The sequence below is a fragment of the Pisolithus orientalis genome (assembly GCF_024613125.1).
Source record: "Pisolithus orientalis strain OTSU chromosome Unknown F5J12scaffold_34, whole genome shotgun sequence".
NCBI classification, from domain to species: domain Eukaryota; kingdom Fungi; phylum Basidiomycota; class Agaricomycetes; order Boletales; family Pisolithaceae; genus Pisolithus; species Pisolithus orientalis.
Window position 1 is genome coordinate 15017 of NW_026260815.1, and position 27896 is coordinate 42912.

General features: G+C 46.4%; 9 protein-coding genes across 9 annotated transcripts; 4 read left to right on the plus strand and 5 right to left on the minus strand.

The window, feature by feature from the left end:
- The first annotated feature begins 8937 nt into the window (after window positions 1–8937).
- Window positions 8938–9714, plus strand: F5J12DRAFT_851449 (uncharacterized protein). The gene is made up of 3 exons (XM_051746543.1): window positions 8938–9172; window positions 9241–9628; window positions 9693–9714. The coding sequence occupies exons 1-2, from the start codon at window positions 8942–8944 to the stop codon at window positions 9340–9342; spliced, it is 333 nt and encodes a 110-aa protein (XP_051596834.1). The 5' UTR covers window positions 8938–8941; the 3' UTR covers window positions 9343–9628; window positions 9693–9714.
- Window positions 9715–10991: 1277 nt separating this feature from the next.
- F5J12DRAFT_338158 (uncharacterized protein) lies at window positions 10992–13624 on the minus strand. Its single transcript, XM_051738955.1, has 4 exons — window positions 13484–13624; window positions 13400–13428; window positions 13134–13330; window positions 10992–13082 (listed from the first exon to the last, which is right to left on the minus strand). Exons 3-4 carry the CDS (start codon window positions 13223–13225, stop codon window positions 11036–11038), a joined length of 2139 nt encoding a protein of 712 aa, XP_051596835.1. The 5' UTR covers window positions 13226–13330; window positions 13400–13428; window positions 13484–13624; the 3' UTR covers window positions 10992–11035.
- Window positions 13625–14011: 387 nt separating this feature from the next.
- Window positions 14012–17826, plus strand: F5J12DRAFT_929009 (uncharacterized protein; the record flags this gene model as incomplete). The annotated part of the gene is made up of 7 exons (XM_051749472.1): window positions 14012–14225; window positions 14281–14314; window positions 14379–14575; window positions 14632–15049; window positions 15114–16851; window positions 16892–17282; window positions 17490–17826. Exons 1-7 carry the CDS (start codon window positions 14155–14157, stop codon window positions 17824–17826), a joined length of 3186 nt encoding a protein of 1061 aa, XP_051596836.1. The 5' UTR covers window positions 14012–14154.
- Window positions 17827–18802: 976 nt separating this feature from the next.
- On the minus strand, window positions 18803–19005 carry F5J12DRAFT_895860 (uncharacterized protein; the record flags this gene model as incomplete). The annotated part of the gene is made up of 2 exons (XM_051747879.1): window positions 18803–18883; window positions 18937–19005. 2 exons carry the CDS (start codon window positions 19003–19005, stop codon window positions 18803–18805), a joined length of 150 nt encoding a protein of 49 aa, XP_051596837.1.
- Window positions 19006–19211: 206 nt separating this feature from the next.
- Window positions 19212–19553, minus strand: F5J12DRAFT_895861 (uncharacterized protein; the record flags this gene model as incomplete). The annotated part of the gene is made up of 2 exons (XM_051747880.1): window positions 19212–19258; window positions 19310–19553. The coding sequence occupies 2 exons, from the start codon at window positions 19551–19553 to the stop codon at window positions 19212–19214; spliced, it is 291 nt and encodes a 96-aa protein (XP_051596838.1).
- A 1255-nt stretch (window positions 19554–20808) lies between these two features.
- Window positions 20809–21267, minus strand: F5J12DRAFT_725396 (uncharacterized protein; the record flags this gene model as incomplete). Its single annotated transcript, XM_051741633.1, has 1 exon — window positions 20809–21267. A coding segment is annotated over one exon (459 nt), but the record flags the coding sequence as incomplete, so codon positions are not given.
- A 1141-nt stretch (window positions 21268–22408) lies between these two features.
- On the plus strand, window positions 22409–22660 carry F5J12DRAFT_725363 (uncharacterized protein; the record flags this gene model as incomplete). Its single annotated transcript, XM_051741632.1, has 1 exon — window positions 22409–22660. A coding segment is annotated over one exon (252 nt), but the record flags the coding sequence as incomplete, so codon positions are not given.
- An 803-nt stretch (window positions 22661–23463) lies between these two features.
- On the plus strand, window positions 23464–23805 carry F5J12DRAFT_705599 (uncharacterized protein; the record flags this gene model as incomplete). The annotated part of the gene is given in 2 exon segments (XM_051740561.1): window positions 23464–23701; window positions 23714–23805. Coding segments are annotated over 2 exon segments (330 nt in total), but the record flags the coding sequence as incomplete, so codon positions are not given.
- Window positions 23806–25903: 2098 nt separating this feature from the next.
- F5J12DRAFT_929012 (uncharacterized protein) lies at window positions 25904–27896 on the minus strand. The gene is made up of 8 exons (XM_051749473.1): window positions 27664–27896; window positions 27453–27641; window positions 27093–27263; window positions 26951–27006; window positions 26662–26840; window positions 26338–26401; window positions 26201–26285; window positions 25904–26111 (listed from the first exon to the last, which is right to left on the minus strand). The coding sequence occupies exons 1-8, from the start codon at window positions 27811–27813 to the stop codon at window positions 26031–26033; spliced, it is 975 nt and encodes a 324-aa protein (XP_051596842.1). The 5' UTR covers window positions 27814–27896; the 3' UTR covers window positions 25904–26030.

A 27896-nucleotide genomic window follows, 5' to 3' on the forward strand; every position in this document is an offset into this window, starting at 1 on the left:
CTAGCTCACTGATATTCAACCAGTGGTTCCTGTGGAAGTGGCAGGAGGTGCTCATTTTTCAGGCTATTTTGCCTAGCAAGGATTCCAGAGCACAGGTATCCAAAGAGTAGTCTGGTCTTTGATGTGGCCAGGTGATTCAAAATCTTCTGTTATGCTGATGACTTGTATTGCATCACAAATTGAGTACCAATGTACAAGCACATGACTGCATGAGAAGTGACCTGTAATTTAACTTCACTAGCAAATGGAACTAGTCTTGGCCAACCAAAGTCATACTGTCAAGTCCTCATGGGTACAGTGAGCAGAGCTAAGGGTGGTTGCAAAGTAGATTTCAAATGAGGGAGCTGTACAATACATGTGGGTTTATATACATATGTAAAGTACCTGTGGACCAAACATTTGAAAATGTTTAAATGTACACCAAAATTCCTTCTAAGGCATCATCAAGTCATCCTGATGAGGGTGTAAGGGTGACCAAGTCTGTGGAACAGAAGGGAACAGAGGTGAACACAGGGTGAAAGGAGGGGTAGCCATATATATGACATTAGGGGTAAATGTGCACTGGGGGTACACATGTTATGTGACCACATGGATCAGGGCCACCAGCAGATCACAGAAGGAAGGGTGAATGGGCATAGTTGTCCATTTACAGTCCAACATGGGTTAAACAGGGGGAAATATAAAGGAAACATATAGAACACAAGTCTGGCTACAGGGGTAGGCAGCTCATGAGTGAAAGAAGAACATTGTCACTCAAAAGCATGACAAGCAGTAAAGTACAAAGTCTAAGAAAGGAAAGAAATGTGAGCTGGAATAACACACTTAACTTGCTTCCTCTTTTCTCTTTAGCACTGATGACTCATTCTTGTGCAAAGGATGACTGCTCTTGCCCAGCAGTCTTGCATTGCACACAACTCATCAACAAGTTAGGCAGAGTCAGCCGTAACTGTGTCCACAACACCTTTGGTGTGTGACAGCATTGGTGATGATGAATCAGATGATGTGATTGGGTGTTAAAGGTGATGGTGGGGTTTTGGGTCTTTGGGGAGTTGAGTGGATAAAGCCACTGGGAAATTCAGGGGCAGTGAGGTCCAGGTGATCTGACACAATGGATATCCAATCTGCTGATATATCAGGAGGAGTGATCACAGGTAGTACCCATGGAATGTCAGCAGGTAATTGCACATGATTTAGTGTTATGGGTGAAACAGGGTGGAAGAGGTTGGAGTCTTCTGACAGGTTGAGGTTGCAAAAATGCAGGCATAAATTTTCTAGTTCAGTGTGTTCAGTGGTGTGCCTGAGCAACCTTCTGGAAGTGACAGCAGAATCCCTCATGGTGGGCTCCAGTTGTCAGAAAAGTCCAAGTAGCTGTATGATATGAGCTAGATGGCTTCAGGAAACAACAATAAAATGAAGGGAATGAATTGCTCATCCCAAGGGATTCTGGACTGCTGAGACTAGAAGGCAGGATTCAGTGCTTTGTAGTGGTAGTGATTCATGATGTGTGTGGCATGATCTGCAGAGTAGCACTGGTGATGCAAGCAGTATATGTAGTTCATGCATGGTGGTAAGTGAGATGTGCAGTGTAGATGAAGTGAAAAGGAAACTTGTAGTGACCTACTGAGTGCCAAAAGGGATCATTCTGTACCTAAGTACAGGGCTTTATAGTCTAGGAAAACCCAGAACCTAAGTAAGACAGGGTACAAGTAAAGGAAAGCCACATGACAGCACATACACATAAGACAGGCCTGGATAGGGGCCAAGGGTATACTACTAGCATAAAGGGAAAGTGACCATGGCAAAAAGAAAAGAGTCTGAAAAAAGGATGAGACCAGAGCACAGTGGCCATGGGTATAGCATTGCATGAGAGGGAGCAAGGGCATGGAAAGGTAGCAAGGTGGGCAGCACATGAACAGCAGTGGATGCAAGTGGTCTGGGGACATAATGATAGTCACAGATTGGTCAATGATAGGGGCTTACACATCCAAGGAATGCAGATTCCTTACAATGGTTCTATCATTAGCTAAGTTTGCCATAAGCATCACATACACCATTCATCACATTTACAGTATGCCAGGCATTCAGTTTGTCCAGCAGGGTCTTGGATGGTTGTGGGTCATTTCCTGTCACCATCTCATATAGATCTTGGAGCTGAAGTATAGCAGCAATCTTCTTTTTCCATGCTGCCCAGTTATTAGAGGTGAGTTTCTCTGTCTTGACTATCTTCATTTCTCCCTCTTGTCCTCTCTCTCTCAACCTGGCTCACCCTTTCCCTTTCAACAACACTGTCACTGGTGTCAGGGGCCCTTTGATGACTGGGCTCACCCCTCAGTTGCAACAAGGGTCCTGCAACTGCAGGCAAATTCATAGGTGAGTTAGATGTTACCTGTGGTGTCCTTGGGACACTGGCTGACACCATTGGTGCTGCAGGTGAGGACTGTGTCAGCTTGCTGGGCTGTGTGTTAGGGGATCCATCCCCTTCAGGCATCATGCCTCATGGATTGGCCAGCACCCTTGCTCTTGACATTGTTGATGCACATTAATTATATTTCTTACATGGGTAATATCTTACATAAGCACAGTCATTTCAGCACATTGTTTTTCCTTCATGCACCTCAGTCTTCTCCCAATAGAAGCCTGAGTATCTTCTCTCATTAGTCTGTCACTACTCAGAAACAGCCCTTCAGAAGGTTATGAGCCCCACTCAGCTCTAACCACTGCAGTTTTAATTCCAGTCACTCTCTAGTTCTACAAGGTCATGCTAAACAATATTGAATCCAACTCCATCTATCTCAGTTGGTCCTCAGACAGGTCCTTCTACTGCTACAGTCACTACTCTGTCATCATCTAGCAAGGTTGCTGCTCCCTTGAGTTGGCTCTACAATATTCCATCACTTGCAGATGATGGAGGAAACTTTCAAATGTGGAAGTTTCATGTACAGAAGGTTCTTGAGATTTGAGGCCTGTGGGAGGTGGTTGGTGGCTCAGCCATGAAGGCTCCTGATGCTGCCACTCACCCAGACAAGCATGTGGAGTGGATGATGAAAGATAGGGAAGCCAGTGTGCAGATTACCCTGACACTCAAGGATGAGCCTCTGAGTGGGGTCATGTATGCAAAAACTGCATCAGAGACCTGGAAGCACCTTGGTGAACAGTACAAGGGCAAAGGGAAACAGACAATTGCCTACCTCATTGGAGAGCTTTTTCATGGAACCCTTGTTGATGATAGCCCAATGGAGACTCAGCTAAATGCAATGTGACAGAAGGTGCTCATACTGAACTCACTTGGACAGACTCTTGATGAGTCACTGGTTGCAATTGCAATGGTGATCTCCTTACCTGCTTCACACTCAGTCCTTTGAACCATTCTCATGTCAACAAATGACAAGTTGACTGTGGACTCTGTAATCTTGCAAGTCCTCATAGAGGAGAGGATGTGCCAGGGCTTGCAGGGTCACTCAGCCCTCACAGCCAGAACTGGTGTGAAGTCAAAGTCTAAAGGGAAAGGGAAGGAAAAGTCAAAGATAAAGTGCTACAACTGCAAGGAGGTTGGGCATATGAAGAACAACTGCCCAAGCCTGAAAAAGAAGGCAGATGACAAGAAGACTCCATCCTCATCAGAGAAGAAAGAGAAGGGAGCAGACAAGGCTGATCTCACAGCAAAGGTTGCCCAGGTAGTTGAGGATCCAGCTCTTCAGCTGTTCATGGCACATGCAAGTCCAGAAACCAGCCCCTCAGAGTGGGTGGTAGACTTGGGTGCATCAGCACATATGTGCTGCCAGCAGTGGTGGTTTACCACATTTAGGGTCTTGGAGCCATCACAACCAGTCATTATTGGTGATGGGAGATCCATCATGGCAATAGGGAAGGGCCAGATCAAACTTGACATGCAGGGGACTGGTAGTGGGGGTGGATGAACTATTCTATGGGACATCTACTATGTTCTGGCCTTGGACACAAATCTGGTGTCAGTTCCATCCCTCACATCTAGAGGTCTCCAGGTGACATTTGAAGGAAATGTCTGCAAGGTGCTTTCAGGAAACAAGGTTGCAGCAGTTGCAGAGAAACACAAGTCATTGTATGTCCTGGACACAACAGTGGTCTCAGGCAGTCACTCTGCTTATATAGTCAGTGACCCAGGAAGACTTGATGTGTCAAAACCACTTACAGCCCTTGTGAGCTGTGTTGCCACATCAAAGGCATCTCTCACCACCTGGCACTGCTGCCTTGGACATTCAAACATCAGGAACATACTGAAATTGCTGGATAAGGATATGGTTGCTGGGATGGAGATAGTGGGACCTCACAGTCATGAGACCCATAGCTGCAAGGGTTGTCTCAAAGGGAAGTAACATTGGAATCCTATACCACAAAGGTCAGATGTGGAGAACCCAAAGGTTCTGCATCAGACATACTCAGATGTCTGTGGTTTGATGGAAACTCTTGCACATACCAGACACAGGTACTTCATAACTTTCATTGATGGGAGGTCACACCATCTTGTGGTCAAACTACTGAAGTCAAAGGACAAGGTCCTCAGAATGACCAAAGAATACTTTGCATGAGCTGAAGCCAAAACCAGGGAGAAGGCAAACTACCTTCAGACAGATGGTGGAGGCAAGTATTGCTCATGAGAGTTTGATGCCTACTTGAAGTCAAAAGGAGTGCATCATGAAAAAACCAATGCATACACACCTCAGGAAAATGGAGTGTCAGAGTGCATGAACTGTACCTTGGTCAAATGTGTGAGGGCTGTGCTAAGTGATGCTGGACTCCCCAACAAGTATTGGGGAGATGCTATACTACATGTGACCCATATTCTGAACTGACTGCCTACATGAGCTATCCAACAGCAAGTAACTCCATATGAGGCCTACACTGGAAATAAACCACCCATCTCCCATTTGTGGGTCTTTGGATGTGTCACCCATGTTCATGTTCCAGAGGAAAAATGTCAGAAACTTGATGCAAAATCACTTGAATGTACTCACCTTGGGTTCATGGAAAATCACAAGGCTTATGTGTGCCTGCACCAAGCAAGCAGTCAAATCATCAAGTCTCAGGATGTTGTATTTAATGAGGGTGACAGTGAACAGCCTACTCATGTCACATTTGGTTGGAGTGAGCTGGTAGCAAAGGAAATGGTGCAGTCAGTTGCAAACATGCAGATGACTGGTGGGCAAGTGCAACTTACCACACAGGAGGATGAGGGAGGCTCAGATGAGGTGGGGGAAGTGATGGATCAACCCCAAGTTGAGTCTACAGGTCCAGCATGGCAGTCTGATGCCACAGGGAGCCAGGGAGGTGCTTCAATGGGTCATGATCAAGGGCAATCAATGCTCAAGTCCACAGAGGCTGAAAATGAGCCAAGTCAGGCAGATGAGCAAAGTTCTGGGGTAGAAATGCCTAGAACTCACCCAGAAACCTTCCAGAGGGTGAATCAAACAATGGCAAGACATCCTACAATGTCCAGAGGTCCTCCAGTGCCATATCCACAGCCAGTACCACCTGCTGAGGTCTCTAGGGCCAGAAAGGCTCCAGTTCAAGATAACAACCCAATATATTTTGTCAATGCTTACCAGAGGTTGATGTTGACAAGGGAAAAGCATCAGTAGACCACTTTGTGAGCTGGTAGTCCTAGGGAATCTGTCCAGTGCTGGACAGCTCTGGACAGCTCTGGACAGCAAAAGTGATTTACTGATGAGGGCCAGGGGAATGCAGAGAGAGATGATGGAAGGGCAGAGGTTCATGGTGGGGGTGTGGCTGAGCATGAGGTTGAGGTGTGGCAGTCAGGCAAAAGTGCTGACTCAAATCAACAAGACCACACAGCTTACCAAGCAAGTTCTGCATGTGATGGTGAGCCTACAATGTTCAAGGACACTGTAAATTGCCCTGATGGCAATCATTGGTATGCAGCAATGGTAGACAAGCTGAATATGTTTCAGAAGCTCAGGCTGTATGAGGAGGTTGAACAGCCCTCAGATCAAAAGATCAGTGATTCAAAATGGGTATACAAAGTAAAGTGAGGACTGACAGGTGACATCGAGAAGTACAAGGCATGTCTCATCACTAGGGGGTTCACTCAAGTTCACAGAGTGGACTATACTTGATACATTTGCCCCCATTGCAAAGTTCACTACTATTCAAATCTTGCTCACTCTTGCAGCCAAGTATGACCTCAAGTTACACCAAATGGATGTCAAGTCAGCCTTCCTGAATGGAAAACTGGACAAAGAAGTCTTCCTTTGACCTCCTCCCAGGTTCCATGCATCTGCAGATGTAGTTTGGCACCTTCACCATGCTCTTTATGGCCTAAAACAAGCTCCAAAGGCTTGGTATACCTGCTTGAGGGAAGTTTTTGAAGCCCTAGGCTTTGTGTGCAGTGATGCAGACCACAGTTTGTTCTACAAATTCAAAAGTGGAGTTCTGATTGTAGTCGCTGTCTATGTGGATGATAAACTCATCTTGTCAAAGAGCTGTGATGCTATTGACCAGCTCAAGACTCAGCTCTCCTCAGAGTATGACCTATCAGATTTGGGCAAGGCACAATGGATCTTAGGAATGGAGATCATCCAAGACTGTGATAAAGGAGAAATTGAGCTCTCACAGGAAAGATATGTCAAGTCTATACTCTGGCACTTTGGGTTGCAGGATATGTGCCCTGTGGGTACACCTATTGAACCCAGTCTCAAACTCAAGAAACTTGATCAGGCCAAGTCAGATGTTGCACACTATCAGAGTGCTCTCAGAGCCCTGATGTATGCTATGTTGGCTACTCACCCTAATCTTGCCTATGCAGTGGGCATCCATAGTAGGCATGCAGTGACTCCAGGTGAGTGCCACTGGGTGGCCCTCAAAAGAGTCTACCACTACCTTCAAGGGACCACTACCTTGCATCTCCACCATTCTGCAGCATCAGGACCCACTCCAGCTGGGTATGCTGATGCAGACTGGGCATCTGATGTAAATGATCAACATTCTATCACTGGCTATGCTTTCATCCTATGTGGTGGTGCAGTGAGCTGGTCATTGAAGAAGCAAACCTCTGTTGCCCTTTTGAGCACTGAGGCCAAGTATATGGCTGTTTTGGCAGCTGCAAAAGAAGCTATTTGGATCTGCACACTGCTTGGTGAGATAGACATGGCTGCATGAGTTGACCCCACCCCTCTCCATGTTGACAATCAATCAGCAATTTTGTTGGCAAAAAATGCAATGTTTCATGACTGTACAAAACACATTTCCATTCACCATCACTTCATTCAAGAGAAGATTGAGTCAGGGGACATCTCTGTGGTGTACTTGCCTACAAATGAGCAGCTGGCAGACATCTTAACCAAAGGACTCTCTAGAGATAAGCACATTCATTTTTCTATTGGCTTAGGTGTTACTTGTTGAGATATTCACCATTGAGTGGGTGTGTTGATGCACATTAATTATATTTCTTACACCAGTAATATCTTACATAAGCACAGTCATTTTGGCACATTGTTTTTCCTTCATGCACCTCAGTCTTCTCCCAATAGAAGCCTGAGTATCTTCTCTCATTAGTCTGCCACTACTTGGAAACACCCCTTCAGAAGACATCTCTCTTCTCCCCCTTTGACAGATAAGTGGGTGGATCTTCTTGGCTCTATGTTGGTGGCTTGGTGATGAGGTCAGTTACAAGCATGTGGGGCTCATAACCTGTTAGGAACAATGTGTGTGCAGAGACTGACATGGGAACCACCAGGGACAAGTGTGGATATGGATATGTGCATGGATGGCAGGCTTAGAACTCAATATGCTCAGGCAGGGATGCAGGTCAACAAGGTGATGTTCTTGTCTCATAGGGATTCATTCCCCTGTGGTAGCTACCTTATATCTATGTTGTGCATTTGACATCTCATCTGTTGGGGCATGTCCACCCCTGCTCCCACCTTTGTATTTTTCTTTACTTGCCCCCTTCTTGGGGTTATGACATATATCCCATGCCCCTTGCACATTGTTACTTCCTTATTTGGGTGTGACAGTGGATTGGTGTTCCTACACCTTTACATTTTGTCCTAGTATACATTTTATTTTATACTTGTGCACAGCACATCAGTAAATCACTTTTGCTGGCCAAAGCTGTCCAGAGCTGTGCAGAACTGGACAGATTCCCTAGGACTACCAGCTCACAAAGTGGTCTACTGATGCAGGTATTGTAGGTATCATGGGCACACAAAGCATGTCAGACCCCATGTTTCTGTCCAAAACATTTGCAACTAGCTTTCAAGTGTAAGCAACCAATATTCATTTCGTTGCGATGTCGAAGGCTATACAATGTGCAACACGAGCCAAAATTGAATGGGGGGGAACAGCACTGATGACAGGTTATAGCTAACCATATGAATGAACATTACAAGAGAAAAACTTGTGATTGCAACTAGGTGAATGACATTGCTCGATGTCCTCATCAGGAAATTAACACTTTACTATTTTTGACCTTTTTGTGACTTTTTTTTGACATTTTTGTGACTATTGTGACTATTTGTGACTTTTTGGGAAGGGACCTACTATCTGTACTTTTTTTTGACCATATACAGCATTTTGAAGAATGAAAAGAGAACAGAATCTATTGAGACAACTAAGTGATGATATATCTAAGCCAAGAAGACTAGAAAATGTCTGAAAATTCAGAGATATTGAGCCATTGGTGTGATGCACACTGTCTGAGAGAAAAATCACAATATCTCTTTGGAACCTCCATCAATTTGAATGTATGTGGTATCTACTCAAAGCTATGAATTAGGTGGTTTGAACAAGACCAAAATCAGCAAGAAAAGTGGAGCCATCCCTGCAGGACATGGGTAATAATAGTAGATTCCTTCCCAAAGAGTCACATTAGTCACAAACAGCCAAAAATAGTAAAGTGTTATTTTCCTGATGTTATCTCCATCACCCTATCGTCGTATCCTCGAATATGAATCGGGATGGACAAGCACTTCAAAGAAACTCTTCTGGAGAACAACTTCCCCGTTATCCTCGCCGTCCTCAGTATCTAGTACAACGACTTCTACGGCGCTCAAACTCATGTCCTTCCCCCTTACGACCAGGACTTGCGCAAGTTCACCGATTACTTCCAACAAGGCGATATAGAGTCCAACGGTATATCGGTCACCAAGTCCGGCAAGTGGTCGATTATCAGACTGGAGTATGTACTTATTCTTCATTTTCTTCGTGATCGGCTCACAGCTGATGTCCCTCCCGTCTCTTTAATAGCCCATCATTTGGGGTACGGCGGGTACGAACGGCCAACACCCGTTCTACCAACTCCTATATCAAGGAACAAAACTCGTCCCTGCAGACTTCCTTACTCCCTGAGCGTTCCACAACCCTATTGACCATTCTAAACACCACCGTACCCTGCTCTCCAACTATTTTGCGCAACTCGAGGCGCTGGCGTTTGGCAAGACCGAAGAAGAGGTTCGTAAAGAGCTCGGCCCCAATGTGAGGGAGTAGGTCGTGAAGAGTAAAGTGTTCGAGAGGAACCGCCCGAGCGACGGTATTTTGTTCCCGTTGTTGACGCCGAGAACGCTCGGCGCGTTGATTGTGCCGAGCGAACATAAGATCTTCACGCGGGGCGTTATCTGGGGTATCAACTCCTTCGGTGCGTATCTCGTGTCTATCGTTGATGATGTTGGTCGTTGACCGATCTGTATCACCACTACCAGATCAAATGGGTGTTGAACTTGGCAAGGTCCTCGCGAAGAACATCTTAGCGCAGTTGAATGCGCCACGTGATGCCAAAGGCCACGATAGTTCTGTGCGTCCTGCCATCCTCTTCTTCTCGATAGATGTTTGACGTGTGTGTTGGATGAACCACAGATCTCATCCATTACTATCGGAAACACAGGAAGGAGTGAATACGAGCGTGTCTCCGAGCGAGCGGTATCAAAACAAATTATTCGTTGTACTATGAGCTCAGACTGTAGACTTTTGGTAAACCTGTTCCCAGCCACACCTTTGGTACTTATTCAAGATGGTTATGACATTTCACGATGATTGAGCTGGCGAGCCTGTGCGTGTGAGTTTGGGATGAACGAAAGCCTCGAGTTCAAGAATCTGGATCTAGCCTCGTGCGGTTTACAGCAATGGGTTGAAGCAGGGCCATTCAATTGACTATGAGGAGGCGGCCAAGTTCTTGAGAAACAAATCATAGATGGGTGCTCACGTTCAGCGGGTGGCAAAGGAACATCACCCGCGGGAAACTCACTAGAATCCAACATGCGAGTGCGAGGGGAGAGAGGATGAGGGTTGCGAGTTGGATGAAAAGTGTCCTAAGTTCTTCGTTTAGTTATGCATTACTCACAAGAAAAGGGATACATTATCGGGTCAAATACCGCTCCGAAGAAGGATACATGCCTCCAATGGACGCGAAGATACCTATGCTCCCCTCTAACGTGCTATGGATTCCAGGCTTCCAGTTGTAAGGATATACGCCTGGAAAGGGTACGTACGTATGTTATGCCCCATACGCTCGCGGTTTTGGGAGTTATTTTGAGAGTCTAGGCAGGAATCTCTATGCAATGCGCGAGAGTGCCACAGCTACGACAGTGATTTGACGAGCGTGGATAGTGACAACATAAGCTTGGTGCAACGTGAGCTAGCGATGCATCGAGTGACACAACTACAGCGAATGGCATTGCTAACGGTGGTGCTGTGGCCGCATCCCCAGCCTGTTAGAATAAGTCCTTGATCTCTGGTCGAGACTTGAAATCTTTCGGGGGGAATACGGAGGTCGCTGTAACATTCATCTGTACAACTATCTATATACGGTATCCGATTTCGATATATGTATGAAGCGTGGTCACTGAGAACCGTTAGAGTAGCCCGACATTATTTTCAGCAACGCCCTGCTAGGTAAGTGCCCTTAGGAAAGCCATTCAAATCTGCATAAGTACGTACATACTGGTGATTGGGTACTAAAAATGCACTGCTGGCACAGATATCAAACAGGAACGCGCATAACAGGAATACGACGGGGCGCAGTAGGAGAGTGCATGACGAATACGACCTACACAATCTCCGGTATCAGCACTTCAGCATGTAAGGTACTGGCCAGGTCTTGAACGCAAGCGGTAATCTCGCAATCGCTTGCAATTCTCTCGTACTCGTTGTGAGGTAACTTCTTCAGGAGAAGTGCCCTGAATGGCTGCTTCAGCTGTTCCAACTGCTCCCATGCAGCCTCGTCATCGCCCGCGGTCTGCGTTTCCTGTGATTTCGGACCACAAGGGCGGACAAGGATATATGCATCAGCCTCATCACTAAGTCGGTGCGACAATGTGATATTGACAGGCCTAAGGCGTGATGCGTGAATCACGTATGTGTAACGTGAGGAGCTAGTCGAGAAACTTGGCTGGCTGACTTCGGTGACTTTGTGGATGATGGAGGGCAACACGAGCCTCCTACTGACAAATGTGGCACGTGGTAACGCTGCAAGAGTACTGTACAACTTCCGTGCCTTTGCAAGAACCGGAGGGCTGCGGCTAATAGAGTCGTTAGGGGTCGAGCGGTGCTGGGGTATCACGCGATAAGGTGCGAGGTCGGCAGGGAAACAACTATTGAATGACGACGGCTTCCCAACCCAATCCAGAACCGAAACATCTCCAGAACGTGAGATGATCTCTGCCAGGAGACGTCCGAGTGCATTCTCCACAGATTCGCCGTAGAGGACTGACAAGCGAACCTCGAAGATTCCAAAAAGTGAGTAGGCAATATCTTCTGGTCGAGTGGTTCTACGGCCTGATGCCCAGTGGAGTCTGGTTCGTGCATCATCCATGCCCGGATAGAAATCTACAAGATGCCGTTTTGTTATTCCCGTAACATTCTGGAGCTCTTCAAGCACAGCAGGATCTGTTTTGTGATTCGTGCTATCATTCTTCGTGTAGAGCGACCAGTCGGACCTATAGAAGAGGACGGTGGGTGAAGCCAACAGCTCTTGGAGTGTCCAGCCTTGCTCGAACCAGACACTACTGGCAAGCGAATCAGTGTCGGAGACATCGGAAAGGTACACGATCGTCAGCGATGACCGGCGATACCAAGAAAACAAAGACCAAAACGCTTCGTCTGATTCGGCGCTACTGCGTCTGTTGATGCAACATGTATCGCTCCATGCCCAATTGAAATGGCGTTTGAGAGCATGAACGCAAAACTGTTGGAGCTTTTCCAGACCGTCCGTGCCCCCCAAGTCATAGATCTTTTTGCCTTCGATTTCACGTAGTAAGGGCTCGCCACTCCCCCACCTGTGAGACAGCATGACAATTTGAAAGAAGTCAGTAACCGCACTTAAGATCTCCGTTTGAAGCCGCTCGCTGTCGAGTAAAGAGGCCGACAACAGGAGTTGCTTGTATTGATGACTAAGTTCGAAGTAAGATAGTTGGGCCTCTCGGTTACACATGACCCCTGTCGGAGTATATAACAGACGCGGCGGGAGGTTTTCAACAGTTGCGAAAAAGTGGGCTTTGATCAAACTCTGGATATCGGAAGAACCGAAAAATGAAGGACCAAAACCGGCTCCCTTTGAACAGTCCTGGGCGGCCTTCGCTTTCAGGCAACGTGCAAGACATTCCTGAGACAACGCTCGATCGGGGTGCCCTGGAGGGCACAGCCCCAACGCAGCATGCGCGAGGCTAATGGCCTCATCAATATCTTCCACTAAACCCCACCGTTGGAACTTTTGGTGAAGGGAGTCAGCGAGGCTGATTCTAGGAACTCCTACGTTTCCATTATCGCAGGATACCAAGAGTTCCTGGACGGTGACCCACGCCGTCTCGGGCGTTCCATCAAAGGGCTTTCCGTCAGGTAAGGTGCTACAAAACTGTACACCCTCATCATTTGCTTGACGTCGAAATTGAGTCATTGATGTTTCCATTCTCTTGTTCGACAACCATGCGATGTGGTACCAAGTCGGGACGACGCGAATGACGCTTGGAATAAGATTTGGACGGCATGTTCGTCGGAAAGCACCAAGATGTTTCGAGACTTCCAGGTTTGAGTCGCCTGCACTGAATGCAAGGTTATGCATGTACAATACTCCAACCGCTTTGCACGGCTTAGTATAGCTAACAGATAGGTTATTCACTGCATGGTGTTTGCGGGGGGGTATGTCTTACTTTGAATCCATCCACTGTTTCAATGACTCCTCCCCATCCGGGCCTTCGGTGTAAAAAGATGGCATCCTTACGATAACAACGTCACTTTGCATTCCATCGAAACGGCACCGTTCTGCATGAACATCTGTGGCGTCGGGATTCCGGCTATTGCTGGCTCGAACACGAACATTTTCAAGTTGCAGAAGGGTTTTTATAAACTGGTGGAACACAAACGAAAGCACAGTAAGCGATGGGATTGAACAGGATATATGTGGATTCTACCAGACTCTTTCCTGAACCACGGGGACCTATGATGCTAGTTGTGCTCTCAGCTCTGCGGCGTCAGCAAAGATAGGCATCAGTGCACTCACAACACTACGGTATCGGTCGGTAAAATGACGGTCGTCTTTTTGAACCCGGGAAGATTATCTAACAGGCGCATCTAGCGAACGGCAGCTGAGGATTTCGCATGAATTGCAAGGTCGGATGGCAAAGGGAGACTGAGTGGTACTTGAATGGTGTGACCTCGCCCACAGGTAACACAGGGTAACAATTGCGGCAGTCTCATGCCGATGACGGGAGTTGAATAAGGGCCTAAGGCATCTCCCTTGAATGGTGTGACCTCGCCCACAGGTAACACAGGGTAACATTTGTGGCAACGTCATGCTGATAACTTGAGTTGGATCACAAGTTGCTTGCAGATCTTGAAGGTCTCTGCACCCGCGAAACTCGTGTTGGAAGAATTCCCCTTTTTGGGTTCAGTTTATCAGTTCTGTATACTGGATGCATGTCAGGCTTGGCATCCATCCATATCTCACTTCTAGAAACAGCAGTACCCGCTAGAAAGTTCAGGATTGTTTTCTCATCAGCATTGTCAGGAAATGCCTTAGGCCCTTATCCAACTCCCGTCATCGGCGTGAGGCTGCCGCAATTGTTACCCTGTGTTACCTGTGGGCGAGGTCACACCATTCAAGTACCACCCAGTCTCCCTTTGCCATCCGACCTTGCAATTCATGCGAAATCCTCAGCTGCCGTTCGCTAGATGCGCCTGTTAGATAGCCTTCCCGGGTTCAAAAAGACGACTGTCATTTTACCGACCGATACCGTAGTGTTTTGAGTGCACTGATGCCTATCTTCGCTGACGCCGCAGAGCTGAGAGCACAACTAGCATCATAGGTCCCCGTGGTTCAGGAAAGAGTCTGGTAGAATCCACATATATCCTGTTCAATCCCATCGCTTACTGTGCTTTCGTTTGTGTTCCACCAGTTTATGAAAACCCTTCTGCAACTTGAAAATGTTCGTGTTCGAGCCAGCAATAGCCGGAATCCCGACGCCACAGATGTTCATGCAGAACGGTGCCGTTTCGATGGAAAGAAAAGTGACGTTGTTATCGTAAGGACGCCATCTTTTTACACCGAAGGTTCAGATGGGGAGGAGACATTGAAAAAGTGGATGGATTCAAAGTGAGACATAAACATGCCCCTACACTCACCATGCAGTGAATAACCCATCCGGTTAGCTATACTAAACCGTGCAAAGCGGTTGGAGTATTGTGCATGCATGACCTTGCGTTCAATGCAGGCGACGCAAATATGGAGGTCTCGAAACATCTTGGTGCTTTCCGGCACACATGCCGTCGAAATCTCATTCCAAGCGTCATTCGCGCCGTCCCAACTTTGTCCCACGTCGCACAGTTGTCTAACGAGAGAATCGAAGCATCAGTGACCGAATTTCGACGTCAAGCAAATAATGAAGGTGTACAGTTTTGTAGCACCTTGCCTGACGGAAATCCCTTTGATAGAAAGCCCGAGACGGCGTGGGGCATCGTCCAGGAACTCTTGGCATCCTGCGATAATGGAAACGTAAGAGTTCCTAGAAACAACCTCGCGAGCTCCGTTGGGAAGGCAGAGGTCAAGGATGATATAGCTGGAACTCGGGTACATCACTCCTAATTGCATTCGATCTTTCTGAGGAATAACTTTTGTTTCCATTCGTACGTAGGCAAAAGAGCCCATCTTCCTTCCGATGGGACCTACCCTGAAAGCTACTCCCCCGCAGCTCCCAAGTAGTTGCCTAGCTGTTGAAAATTCTGCCGATCGCTTTGTTGAAGAGTTCAGTGGGCATGGCAGTTTGGACACGATAATCATGTTCGAACGAACTGTGCTGGAATCAACACCAGACCACGCAGAACACTATCATACCCTCATCCATCTCGCCGATCTCCTAAATGACCGCTTCAAGCTGGAAGGGTCGAAAGAGGATTTGGACGAAGTAATCGCGCTGAGGCGAACTGCGTTAGAATCCTTTGCTCCAGATGACCCCCAAAGTCAGACAAATCTTCTCCAGCTCGACGATTGCCTTTATGAACGTTTCAGGAGGGATGATGCCATAGCAGATTTAGAGGAGATCGTGTCGCTTCGCCGAGTTTTATTAGAACGTACACCCACGCCGAATCGCTGCAAGCCTCTTCTTAACCTTGCTAATTCCCTTCACGAAAGGTTCCAAAAACAAGGTTTGGTGGAGGACATCGACGAGGCCATTATCCTTGCGCGTACTTTGTCGGAGCTGTGCCCCCCAGAGCATGCCGAGTATGCACAGTCTCGGGGATGTCTCCCACGTTACCTCAAAGCGAAGTTTAGAGCGGGGATTGCCCAGGCTCACCCAAAGAGACCCCAGATCGATCCTTCATGTTCCGGTTCTTTCGATATCAAGCATTTCATCAAAAAGAGCTGTTTCGAAACGATTAAAAACCTTCCGCCGCACCTGTTACATACTCCGACAGGGGCCATGTGTAACCGAAAGGCTCAGCTATCTCACTTCGAGCGTAGCTATCAATACAAGCAGCTCCTGTCCACAGCCCATTTACTCACCGAGCAGCAGCTCCAAACGGCGATCGGTAGTGCGGTTACAGACTTCTTTCAAATTGCCATGCTGTCTCACAGGTGGGGGAGTGATGAGCCCTTACTACGTGAAATCGAAGGCAAAAAGATCTATAACCTGCGCGCCATAGATGGTTTGGCAAAACTCCAATATTTCTGCGCTCTTGCTCTGGAAAAAAATTTCCAGTGGGCATGGAGCGATACGTGTTGCATCGACAAAGATAGCAGCACCGAATTACAGGAGGCGATTGGGTCTATGTTTTCTTGGTACCGCCGGTCATCCCTGACGATCGTGTACCTTTCCGATGTCTCCGACGCTGGTTCACTTGCCAGTAGTGTCTGGTTCCAGCGAGGCTGGACACTCCAAGAGCTGTTAGCTTCACCCACCGTCCTCTTCTATACGTACGACTGGTCGCTCTACACGAAGAATGATAGCACGAATCACAAGACAGATCCTGCTGTGCTCCAAGAGCTCCAGGAGGCTACGGGAATAGCTAAGTGGCACCTTACCGATTTCCACCCCGGCGTGGATGATGCACGATTAAGATTCCATTGGGCATCGCGCCGTCGCACCACTCGACCAGAAGATATAGCCTATTCCCTTTTTGGAATCTTCGAGGTTCAATTGCCAGTCCTCTACGGCGAATCCGCGGAGAATGCACTCGGACGTCTCCTGGTAGAGATCATCTCACGTTCTGGAGATGTTTCGGTCCTGGATTGGGTCGGGGAGCAGTCGTCATTCAATAGTTGTTTCCCTGCCAACCTCGCACCGTATTGCGTGATACCCCAGGACTGCTCGACCCTCAACGACCCCACTAGACGCAGCGCTCTGGATACTGCAAAGGCACGGGAGTTGTATAGTAATCTTGCAGCATTACCACGTGCCACATTCCTCAATAGGAAGCTCATGTTCAATGCCCTCCATCATCCACAAGGTCACCAACGTCAGCCAGCACAGTTTCTCGACTAGCTCCTCACGTTACGCATACGTGATTCACGCATCACACCTTGGGCCTGTCAATATCACATTGTCGCACCAACTTAGTGACAAGTCTGGTGCATATATCCTTGTCCGTCCTTGGGATCCGAAATCACTGGAAACGCAGACCGAGAGCGATGACGAGGCTGTATGGGAGCAGTTGGAACAGCTGACGCAGCCATTCAGCGCACTCCTACTCGAGCAGTTGCATTACAACGAATACAAGAGAATTGCAAGTGACTATATGATTACCGCCCATGTTCAGGACCTGGCCAGTATCTTAGATACTGAAGTGCTGGTATTGGGGATTGTGTAGGTCATACTCGTCATGCACTCTCCCACTGTGTCCCGTCGTATTTCTGCTATGCGCGTTCCCATTTGATATCTGTGCTAGCAGCGCATTTTTAGTACCCAATCACGAGTATGTATGTACTTCTGCAAATTTGAATGGCTTCCCCAAGGGCACTCACCTAACGAGGCGTTGCTGAAAACAATGTCAGCTACTCTAACGGTTTTCAGTGACCAAGCCTCATATATCGAAATGGAACACCGTAGGGAAGTTGATCTCATCTACGACGTTTCAGACAATCATGTGATGTGGATTGCTCGTCGCGGGCCACCTCCTAGCAACCAGTATTTATTTTGTTGCGACATTGAAGGCCATATACAATGTGCAACACAAGCTGAAATTGAATGGGGAGAACAGCACCGAAAGCGGCTTATAGCTAACTGTACGAACGAACATAACAAGAAAATGACTTGTGATTGCGACCAGGCAAATGACGTCGCTCGAACTCCCTCTGCTCCCCTGGCATGGCATTACGTGCTTACGGTGCTCTCATCGCTAATTTGGTAAGAAAAAAGGAGGTAACCGATACGACCTCTGACGACTTATTCCGGCGAAACTGGTTACACACCAACATCTCACACATACCTCTAGCTCTTAAAATTGATCGAGGGAGACATGTAAGAGAGGGGAGGAGAAGATATCACAAACGACCATCATTGAGGAAAGAGAACACACAATGCTCAGCAGTATGGCGTAAAATCTGCACATTTATTTTTCGCGGCCGCACCGCCACACCACCGCGCTCATTCGGCCGCGTCGTTACTTGTCGGGGTCGCGCAACTGCACTACCGCGCCCTCTCAACCGCGTCGCTACCTTCCGCAACCACACCACCGCGCCCTCTCAGCCGCGTCGTTACCCTCCGCAACCACACCACTCGACCGCATGTCGCATAACAATACTATGTGTATATTCGTATATGCCTACATAACATAACAATCAATCTCTGCACATTAATGATTGAATTTTGCATGAGGTATATAGAAACAACAATGATTGTATTGGCTAGTAAATTTACCAAGTGGTGGGTAACACGAATGCAAACATATCAATGAATGGTATCATAGAAGTTATTCAAATCTCTGACAACTCCAATGAAAAAAAACTTTGCCATCTCCTCCTGGACAAGCTGCATCCTTCATCTCCTCCATCAAGGGAGATCGACGAGGTGGAGAGTGGGATCGACGAAGTGAGGGAGACTGACGAGGGGAAGATGGCAGGGAGCACAAGTCTTCATGGTACTTGTCTTGCATGTAGTTGTGACCAAGTTCCCGAGTGTATTCCCCATCGCATCCATGTGGCCTGTAGTCATGTGAGCTGTCTGGGCTCTGAGCCAGGCCCTGACTGTGACCTTTGCTGGTCTCTCTGTGGGGTAGGTGAGCATTGGGAACATTGTCAGGATGTCTCATATCGGTGAATGGTATGGTAGTAGTTGTCAAATGCTTGTTCAATGCACTCCATCCAGATGTGACTAAGCCAACTAAATCATTCCCCAACAAGGCTGTAGAAGGTGGAGTAAGAGTGCTCTTGTGAGCAACACTCAATAATCATGTTGATGAGCTTGATCTAACCAATGGTCATGAGTATGATTTTGAAGTAATTAAAATAACAATACTCACCTCTTCTCCTTCCTTCGACTGGATCTTCAAGAGCTTGTGGACCACTTCTTTGTAGTTGAGAGTGTTCATGATAGTAAGGTATATCATTCATTGTAGATTGACCAAGTTTGTCCCCATCTGATCTGATATACCTTCTTGTTCTTTGGCCACCAAAGGGTCAAAATTAAGACAGAGGAGTGAAAGAGTTGTGTACTTTGCTCTTCTTCCTTGCTTGACTCCTCTGGACCAGATTCATTGTTGGAGCCCTCTCCAAGAATCTCAGCTTTTATTGCTTTTTACTTTTCCTCATTCTCTGTGTAATTGGGGTCAAACTTGAGAATATCTGCCTGAATGCTTCAAATACTAAAACTAGTAACAAACAACAGAAACTCACTGAGCCCTTCTTGCACCTGCAACTCCTCTTCAAGGCATATGTGGTGTGTAATTTTCTCCTCTTCCTTTACAAGGTCCAACCCATCTGGTATGATTGGGTTGTCCTTATACTTGTCTTTCTGGACCTGCATAAACACCTCTATCATATATTGTATGTGATGACTGATGGTCCCCTTGTTGAGAACATCATGGAAACAGTCGAAAACAAGCACATTTGCTTTCAGAGAGTTTTCTGCCAGAAACATGCTGACCTCATGCATGAATCCAACTGCAATCTCAATTGAGTCATCTGTTCAGTGCTCAAGGAGGAAGATGAGGGTTTCAAGTGCAATAATCTCATGTGTGACAGCTTGATTGACAAGGTGAGCAATGAAAGTTGTTGAAGAATGACAAATGGTCTGTCTGGCATGACATCAATGATTCAAAACAGGTGGGAAAGAATTGTGACTTACTTTGTCATTACACTTGAATGCATGTCAAAACTGGCTTATGAGCTGGGTTAAGACAAGCTCTCCCACTTGAGGAAGTTTTGTGTTGATAATGGCCACCAGAGTGGCAAAAACAGGTGTAAAGGGTAAGCTGGATGCCTGTGCTTTCATGACACTGCAGGCAAACAGTCCTCAACCTCGTATGAGGTTTTCTGAGAATGGTTTGGGAATGACCTGCTTGATGTCAGCAATGTTGACTCAGTTAACAATACTGGTGATTGATTTGTGCAGCGCATCCCAGGATGACTGTAATCTTGACTTGACTGAATGTGGAGATGAAAAGTTGGTGGCCAGACAAGGATGATTATGTCAGCAACTAGTTGTCCATATGGCTACAGCAGCTCAAAGGTGGTTACTCACTGCTCATGTGCACCACTCACCTGGCCACTGACTTTTCATTTCAGTGTTTATGATAGTAAGATAATCTACTATGATTTTATTTGAAGTAAGTCTTGAGATGCAAGGCATGGAGGCATTGGAAGGGGGGGAGGTAGCACGCAATTAGTAAGCAGCCACCAAGTGCAGATAAGATAGTGCAAGGTGTAGTACTTCGGATCGCAATAGCACACTGCAGAATTACATATAATTTTTGTACTGTCCTCTAGGTAATATACAGGGCTCGAAGAATATGAATTTTTTGTGAAGAAATATGTAGTACTTGGATCACAATCTTGGTCATATGTGTAAAATCAGCCTATGTTTTTTTTTTTTTTTTTTTTTTTTTTTTTTTCAGACTTATATAGTGGTATAGTGGTAGAACTATTCTAATTTTTATACAAGAACCTGAATCTAATTTACCTGGTTCTGAATCTGCAAAAATACTGGCAATCTGACTTGAATTGATTGAGATGTTCAGATTCTAAAATTTAGCCACTACATGTGTGTGATTTTGTTTGTTTAGCCACACCCTCAGTTTTGAAAATGGCCGTAATTTGAAACAAGGTCTCGAAACACTATACATTGCGACAAACCGAAGTTACATTGTAAGATGCTACATCTCTATGTACAGCGACTATGTAGGTATGATTTTGTGGACAAGGCGATCTTTAATGTGAGTAATGAATTGATGAGAATGTGCAAGTGGTTTGTTCAGGTTCATTATATGTGAAAACATATGCCTCTTACAATCCACACTGACCCAGCCAAATTGCAATCCTTTGAAGTGATCATTAGCTTCATCCAAATGCTGCAGGTTCCTTCCATCAAGGGGGAGTTGCCTCATACCATTCCACCACACTGCAGCCCAATCCTCAGCACACCCTTTGTGATCCTGACAGCTGCTACAATGCACAATGGGGGGAAATTCTGCAGTGACTGTGTGGATGTACTCATCCAAATGAGACCTGACATAGACATATGCAATGTAAGTATCCATCCCCATCCAGACATGGTGAGACTTCTTAATCTTTGTCAGCAGGACTTTGCAAAGCCTAGTGAAACCTCTTTTGAAGATGGCCTGAATCTGTACTTGATGCCTAGATAAATGAGTTCAGAAGGATGGAAGAAGTATGCTCTCTTGATGATGCAAGAGGTGACAAAGCTGAGCATATGGGTGCTGCATTGGAAATGGCAGATGAATTCCAGCAAGTTCTTGAGGTCATCCAAGGAATATTTGGTGGAAGGATGGGGACTAGAATGAGTGAATTCAGCAAGGGTCACCATCAGGGGAGTGCTCAGAGACTTACCACATGAACTTGAATTTGATGAACAAGTCAAAAGTTTGCACAGTCAAATTTTTGCCACCAAGAATAATCAGTTGCCCATCAACCTTCCCCTCCTGGTTGTCTGGCACGTATTGGCCAAGTGAAAAGACATCAGTGAAGAGTTTGGACTCATTCACCAAGATGTTGTGATTGAGTTTGTACAGTGTATTCTCAACCTGGAAGATGAATGTGCCATTTTCGAAATAAAATTCAGGATGGCAGGTGACTGTCACTGGTGCTGATTCAGTCATGATTAAGGCAAAATGGCTGATGGAACAGTAAGGGAAATTATATATGTTATTGTTTATTTGTTGCCTTGTGTTCTCATACATCCCATGTACTGTTACATCGTGTTCTGGGGTTTGGGCTTCAAGCTTGAAGACCCATCCCATCGATGGCAACATCGCTTCCCAGTTCCATCCCTCAGCTGCCTGCAAGTACCACACTGTGGCCAGAAAACCTCATCATGGCAGTTGATTCACTCTCTGACATCTATCAGTGTGCTTTCCAAGTGTGGACCCAAGAGGACAACGATATAATTCACCTTGAGTGTCATCTTGGCTTTCTGGAAGGAAATGCAATACATCTCCTTACAGCAATTGAAGAAGACTGTGTGGGTGCTGACCTGTCTGAGTGGCTCTCAGACACCACTGAGCTAGTTGGGAAGCTGTATGCAGTGATTGCATGCTATCAAGACAGCATGAGGACTTGGTGAGCAAACTTGAAAAAATGGTTCCCAATGCTATCAGCCTAACATACACATTCTTCATGCTTAGTGTTGATGAGAACATAGAAATGCTAAAGCCAGTAGCAGAAGTTCACACCAGTTTATGAGGATGGCCAAGGAAGGTCATTGACATTGACATTCTCAAGGAGGTTGTTTCAAACTCAAGACACATTCATTCCACTGAACTCATGTGCCTTCTTGGAATCCATCAAAATACTCTGTGCCTTTACATGAGGTGCCATGGCATTGAGCATACGTACACTGAGATTAGTGATGCAGACCTTGACAATCTTGTCAAGGAATTTAAGAAGAGATGGCCAGAATCTGGACTTCGTTATATCATTGGGTTCATGCGGGCAAAGAGGGTTCACATTCAGTATCACTGTGTAATCCAGTTGCTTTCTAGGGTGGATTGCCTCGGTCAAGCTTTATGAGACTGCCATATGAAGACCAGGTGCAAGTATCATGTCAAGCAGCCCAATGCATTATGGCACATGGATGGTCACCACAAATTGATTCAGTGGGGGATCGTTATCCATGGATTCATCAATGGGTTTTTCTGTACAGTATGTTTATCAGTTGTCTAACTCACAACATTTGTTGATTCATTCTTAGGTTACTGTGATACATGCTAGCAATAATAATTGGTCGGTGACCATCCTTCACATATTTAAACAAGCAATTGAAGAATATAGTATGCCTTCCCACATACATGGAGACCATGGTGGTGAGAACCTTGACATCACAACCTATGTCATTATGAAGAATGGCCACCACTGAGGCTCATTTATCTGGGGAACATAAGTATATTTTACATTATTTCTGTATTCATCATTGCTAATCACACATGAATCTAGATCAACTTGAAATTGTCATATTGAGCGTTTGTGGGTCGAAGTGGATCTCAGTTTGCCAGATGCTGGTGCACATTCTTCACTTGGCTTGAACATATTCACTTGCTTGATGTCAACAACACATCACATATCTGGTTACTCCATATACTTTTCCTCAACGATATCAATCATGATTGTCAGGTGTTTTGAGAGGAGTGGAATTGCCACCCAATAGGTGGCCCAAGTGCTAACAACAAGAGTCCCAAGGTAAGATTTCAGTTTTGTTAGTTTACTACTCTACTCATTCCGTGATATACAAGGATATGCACCTGTTAGGTCAAATCAAGTTTGGCGTATACCAAGATCATGAAGATCATGAAGAGCTTGAGGGACTTGGCCTTGCTGATGATGAAGTAACAGATACAGCCGATGTGATTGCATGTCAACAGCAAGTACATATTAACCATGAAGCCATGCATGTACCCTCACTTCAAAATCCATTTGGGAGTGATGAAGACAAGCTAATCTTTTTCAGTGGTCTTCGTGAGGTAATTGCTCAGGACATCACACCAGAGAGTTTCGGGTTGACACCAGTGGAGTGGGGCTCAGATGGATATCCAACAATTGAATCTATTTGCATTGGTTGACATGCAGCCAAAGACATGGACATTTTGTTAGCAGACTCAATTTGGTATTCCCAGGCACATCTATGGTGCCAGGCTTTATCCACATTGTCATATTACTTACTAAGTCTTAAACTTTGATCTAGTATGCTGGCACCAATTATAAATTGCATGGTGCTCTGTTCATCTGTCTTTATGCCCCATTTGTTCTTGCCCATATTGATGCCAGTTAAGGAGGGCCTCTGCCAGGGTGGTGATGGTACTTGTGACTGTGAAGTGTTCTTCCCCCAAAAAGACAATGCCACCCACTGCTTGGAATGTCTGCATGGGATAAGCAAGCATCGCAATGCTGATGGTACCTCAGTTGCCACCCAACCTCTCCCTGCCATATCTGGCTCATCAAATGTGGCGAGAATATTCAAAGGCCTTGCTAACAAACATCCCACCAGCTTGTCTCAGGTTGCTCAATTGGATCCCCATCATGAGGCGCTAGCAATGAAAACTTCAAAGCTAGTCCAGAAGGTAACTTCTTCTACTGAGCACAAGGCAAGTATTTCCAGTGGTATGTCTGGATCGTTCAGATTAAGTATTCTATTCTAGGTGTCATCTCAGAGGCGCACAAGTAGTCAGAAATTTCATGTTGGTTCTGTCGCCATCATAACTTGTGGATTGGATGTAAGTCTGTTTCTTCATTCCAATGTGCAGATTCTTACATCACAAATCAAAATCAAGGCTAATGGTCAGCTGCTGAAAGACCCCTTACCCCTACCACTTGCAGATAGGAAGATATTCATCCAGCAGCTCAAAGATCATGGATGTTACCTGCAACAAATGATCGAAATTGACACATTGTGGTCCCATGATGATGTCACCACCCATCTTCATTCTTGGTTCCCCAAAGTCTTCAAACATTTTGATGTGCATCATGAGCAGGCTAATACTGCTTCCCAGACTCAACCTGACTGGCAACTCCTTGTTCCAAATAATGGGAAACTCGAGCTCTCCACAGCTGTCTGCCCAAATGGTATTGTTCTTGCTCATTTCAAGGGACATCAGAAGGCAAGTATAGCTGATAGTAACTTGTGGTTTGGTACATCACTACAGTGCGATAGTTGCAATCACTCATATTTTTTGAACAGTTACCTGAAACCTGGTTCCACTTGCTGTTTTCAACAAGTGGAAAGTTGAGTCAGACATTGTGGGAACAGACATCGAGGCAATGAGTAATGACAGAAGTGAAGTGATTGAACTCTCAAGCTCTGTCACTGAGCTCAACATCAATGCTGTGGCTGAGACAGGTAATGATTTCCAGCGCTATCATCTTTACTAACAGAATTAATGGGTTTTCTTCAAGTAGGCAAGAGGTCTTGCCTGGCAGTCCTTCCACAAGAAATGCAAGGATCATAAGTCATGTGTTCCCAGCTCTATGACAACATGCTAACTGAGCAATATCTACAGTTAATGCAAATGCACTGCCCACCTGGCCTTGTCAACCTGCAGGGCCCATTTCTGGGCCAGTGATGGTGAAAGAGCTCCTGTCTGACAGCGATGACAACACCCCACCCAACCCATGGTCTGCTCAATTCAATCAAACAATGTTGCTGAAGGATGATGATGTCTCCAATATTGATCTGTGAACTTGCCAACCATTTCCCCTCCCCTCCCTGCTCACTATATGTCTGTCCCTAACAGTAGACTGATGTTTGTAATGATTCATTCAATGTGATTTGTGATTTCCAGCAATAACATCTGTCCAAACATGTCAAACAACTAATATTGATATGAGACCACCTTGTCATCAAAAACGAAGACATTTGTGTTCATGTTACCCACCACTTGGTAAATTTACTAGCCAATACAATCATTGTTGTTTCTATATACCTCATGCAAAATTCAATCATTAATGTGCAGAGATGGATTGTTATGTTATGTAGGCATATACGAATATACACATAGTATCGTTATGCGACATGCGGTCGAGTGGTGTGGTTGTGGAGGGTAACGATGCGGCTGAAAGGGCGCGGTAGTGCGGTTGTGCAACCGCGAAAAGTAATGACGCGGTCGAATGGGCGCGGTGGCGTGGTTGCGGAAGGTAGCGACGCGGTTGAGCGGGCGCGGTAGTGCGGTTGCGCGACCGCGACAAGTAACGACGCGGCCGAATGAGCGCGGTGGTGTGGCGGTGCGGCCGCGAAAAATAAATGTGCAGATCTTACGCCATACAGCAGAACGGCAACACACGATGACAAGTTCACTCCTCCCTCCTCCCTGACGAAACTTCCTATTTAGGTGTTGACGACCGTGATCTACACGGAGACGTTCAGCAATTTCATTCGGCACCTTGATCTTGTCTACATGTATGCATCCATCCGCTGTGTCGTCCTCGACAATTTGCACACGTTTGAGTTCCGCAGTTGGGTGACGATCGTTGTCTTCAAAGATGAACGTATACACATTGTTCCCGCAGGCCGACGCCGAGGTGTTCTGGGTCCTATAAGTTTTTGACGTCTGCTGCACGAACCTGAGGGAGCCCTTCAACTTGCAGCCCGACAACAAAGTTTGTAGGATTACATAATCCATCCCATTCCTTCCGCTCACTGGGGGCACTACCAACTGGTACAGGGCAGTTTATCCCGCTGCCGCAGTGAGTAAACACACCTTTCCGAGCTCCGTGATTTATGTTTCATACTGATGATAATGATGCTGATGATGACCCACGATTCTAGGAGTCCCGTGTCATTCATCACGCCAATCATCATCGATCCAGAAAATGTCCCCGAAGCCATTTGAATCGGTATATCTACCCCCTACCATGGCGTTCGTCTCTCCTTCGTAGCAGGCCCCGACATATCATGGTGGAGGGGCTCCCTGATTATAACCTTCGAGACACAAAGTACCAATAAGTTGTTTTCTTATTTTGATCTTTGCCGTACTAGGCACTGTAACCACTCGTTACGGTGAACGAGAGCCTTCCAAGCCCACCAGAACAACCACCCCGCGTGATGGAGCCCGAGGAGCCAGCTTCGACATCTCCTGCCGCATCCACGTCCGCCTCTGCATCAATAGTGGCGGCAGAGGCGACATCACCCCTAACGGTAGTCGTAGTCCCCCCGATGACGCCCGGAGCACTACCACCGTCACCTTCAACAGGAGCAGTACCCCTAATGCCTGTTGGCATTGACAATGACATCTCCCTCATGAACGTCATCACATTCATTACGACAGCCACGTCTCCGCCTCACCTAAGTCAATATCTCAAAAAAAATCGCACCCAAGGAAGTCAGAGAAGTCGCTCTCGCCAGTATGCTCCCCGAAGGTCAAAACCCCCTGAATACAAGCCAATACGTTAGGCAACCTCTACATCTTGTTCGTGGATCTTACCTTTGTTTTTGATGTTGATGGACGCGACATACACATTCTTTCACAGATCTGCTCGGTTCCATGTTCCCAATGCACCTCGCCCACCCCTGAATTACATAGAGGATTTTTGCAGTAATTTCGGGGCAGAGCAAGCACGATTTGCCTTTGATCGAGGTACGACCCTGCTCATTATCAACTATCGTCTTGTCGTGTCCGTGCTGAGCCTGCCATTCAGTCACATAGTTAGCAGCGGGTATCGCTCAAGCGGCTGAACAAGAAGGCAACGAAGGGCTCTATAGTATATCCCGAACCGCAAGAAGCTGATGATACGATCGCCTTCCCTAGCTCCGAGTTGCCATCTTGCTTATGCAGGATCTTCTCCTTCGGTATGCACCATCGCCATCTCATCTCACAACCATCCATCCTATCTTCGCGAGGGTAAGCGTGTCGAAGCTCGTCTTTCTGCGACGCGGGATTCTTTTCCCGGGCTGATAGACTGATGACGTTCGTAGATATGTGTCTCCTCGCGCGCGTTCACAGTTGCCCTTCCTGTTCTCGCACATCCCATCACGACGATCGACCTTGCCATTTCCGGATTTGACCTACAATGACAATTTGGTGTACCATTATGCGGGTGGGATGATATACGCCGCTTTGAGACGGTGGGTGCATTTTCGCATAATATAGACCTATCGCTTTTGCAAGATTGCTGGTCGACATCACGAGAACATTCTTCCGACGCAGAAGCGGAGGAATACTTTGAGATCTGCGCATGCAGTTCTGGTGCTGTACCGGCTGCTATACAATTGGAAGCGTTGATTAAACTCGTACTGGTACAGCTAATTCGTGAAGGAAAG

Bases quoted from the DNA above. Each gene is read 5' to 3' on its own strand.
- F5J12DRAFT_851449 (XM_051746543.1), top strand. From the start codon at position 8,942: ATGAATCGGGATGGACAAGCACTTCAAAGAAACTCTTCTGGAGAACAA. The intron at 9,173-9,240 runs GTATGTACTTAT...TCTCTTTAATAG, and splicing joins TGGTCGATTATCAGACTGGA to CCCATCATTTGGGGTACGGC.
- F5J12DRAFT_338158 (XM_051738955.1), bottom strand. From the start codon at position 13,225: ATGCAAAGTGACGTTGTTATCGTAAGGATGCCATCTTTTTACACCGAA. The intron at 13,083-13,133 runs GTAAGACATACC...CCTATCTGTTAG, and splicing joins AAACAGTGGATGGATTCAAA to CTATACTAAGCCGTGCAAAG.
- F5J12DRAFT_929012 (XM_051749473.1), bottom strand. From the start codon at position 27,813: ATGCGCAGATCTCAAAGTATTCCTCCGCTTCTGCGTCGGAAGAATGTT. The intron at 26,841-26,950 runs GTGCGATTTTTT...AACAGGCATTAG, and splicing joins GACTTCTCTGACTTCCTTGG to GGGTACTGCTCCTGTTGAAG. The intron at 26,112-26,200 runs GTTCGTGCAGCA...TCATCTTTGAAG, and splicing joins AAGTTGAAGGGCTCCCTCAG to ACAACGATCGTCACCCAACT.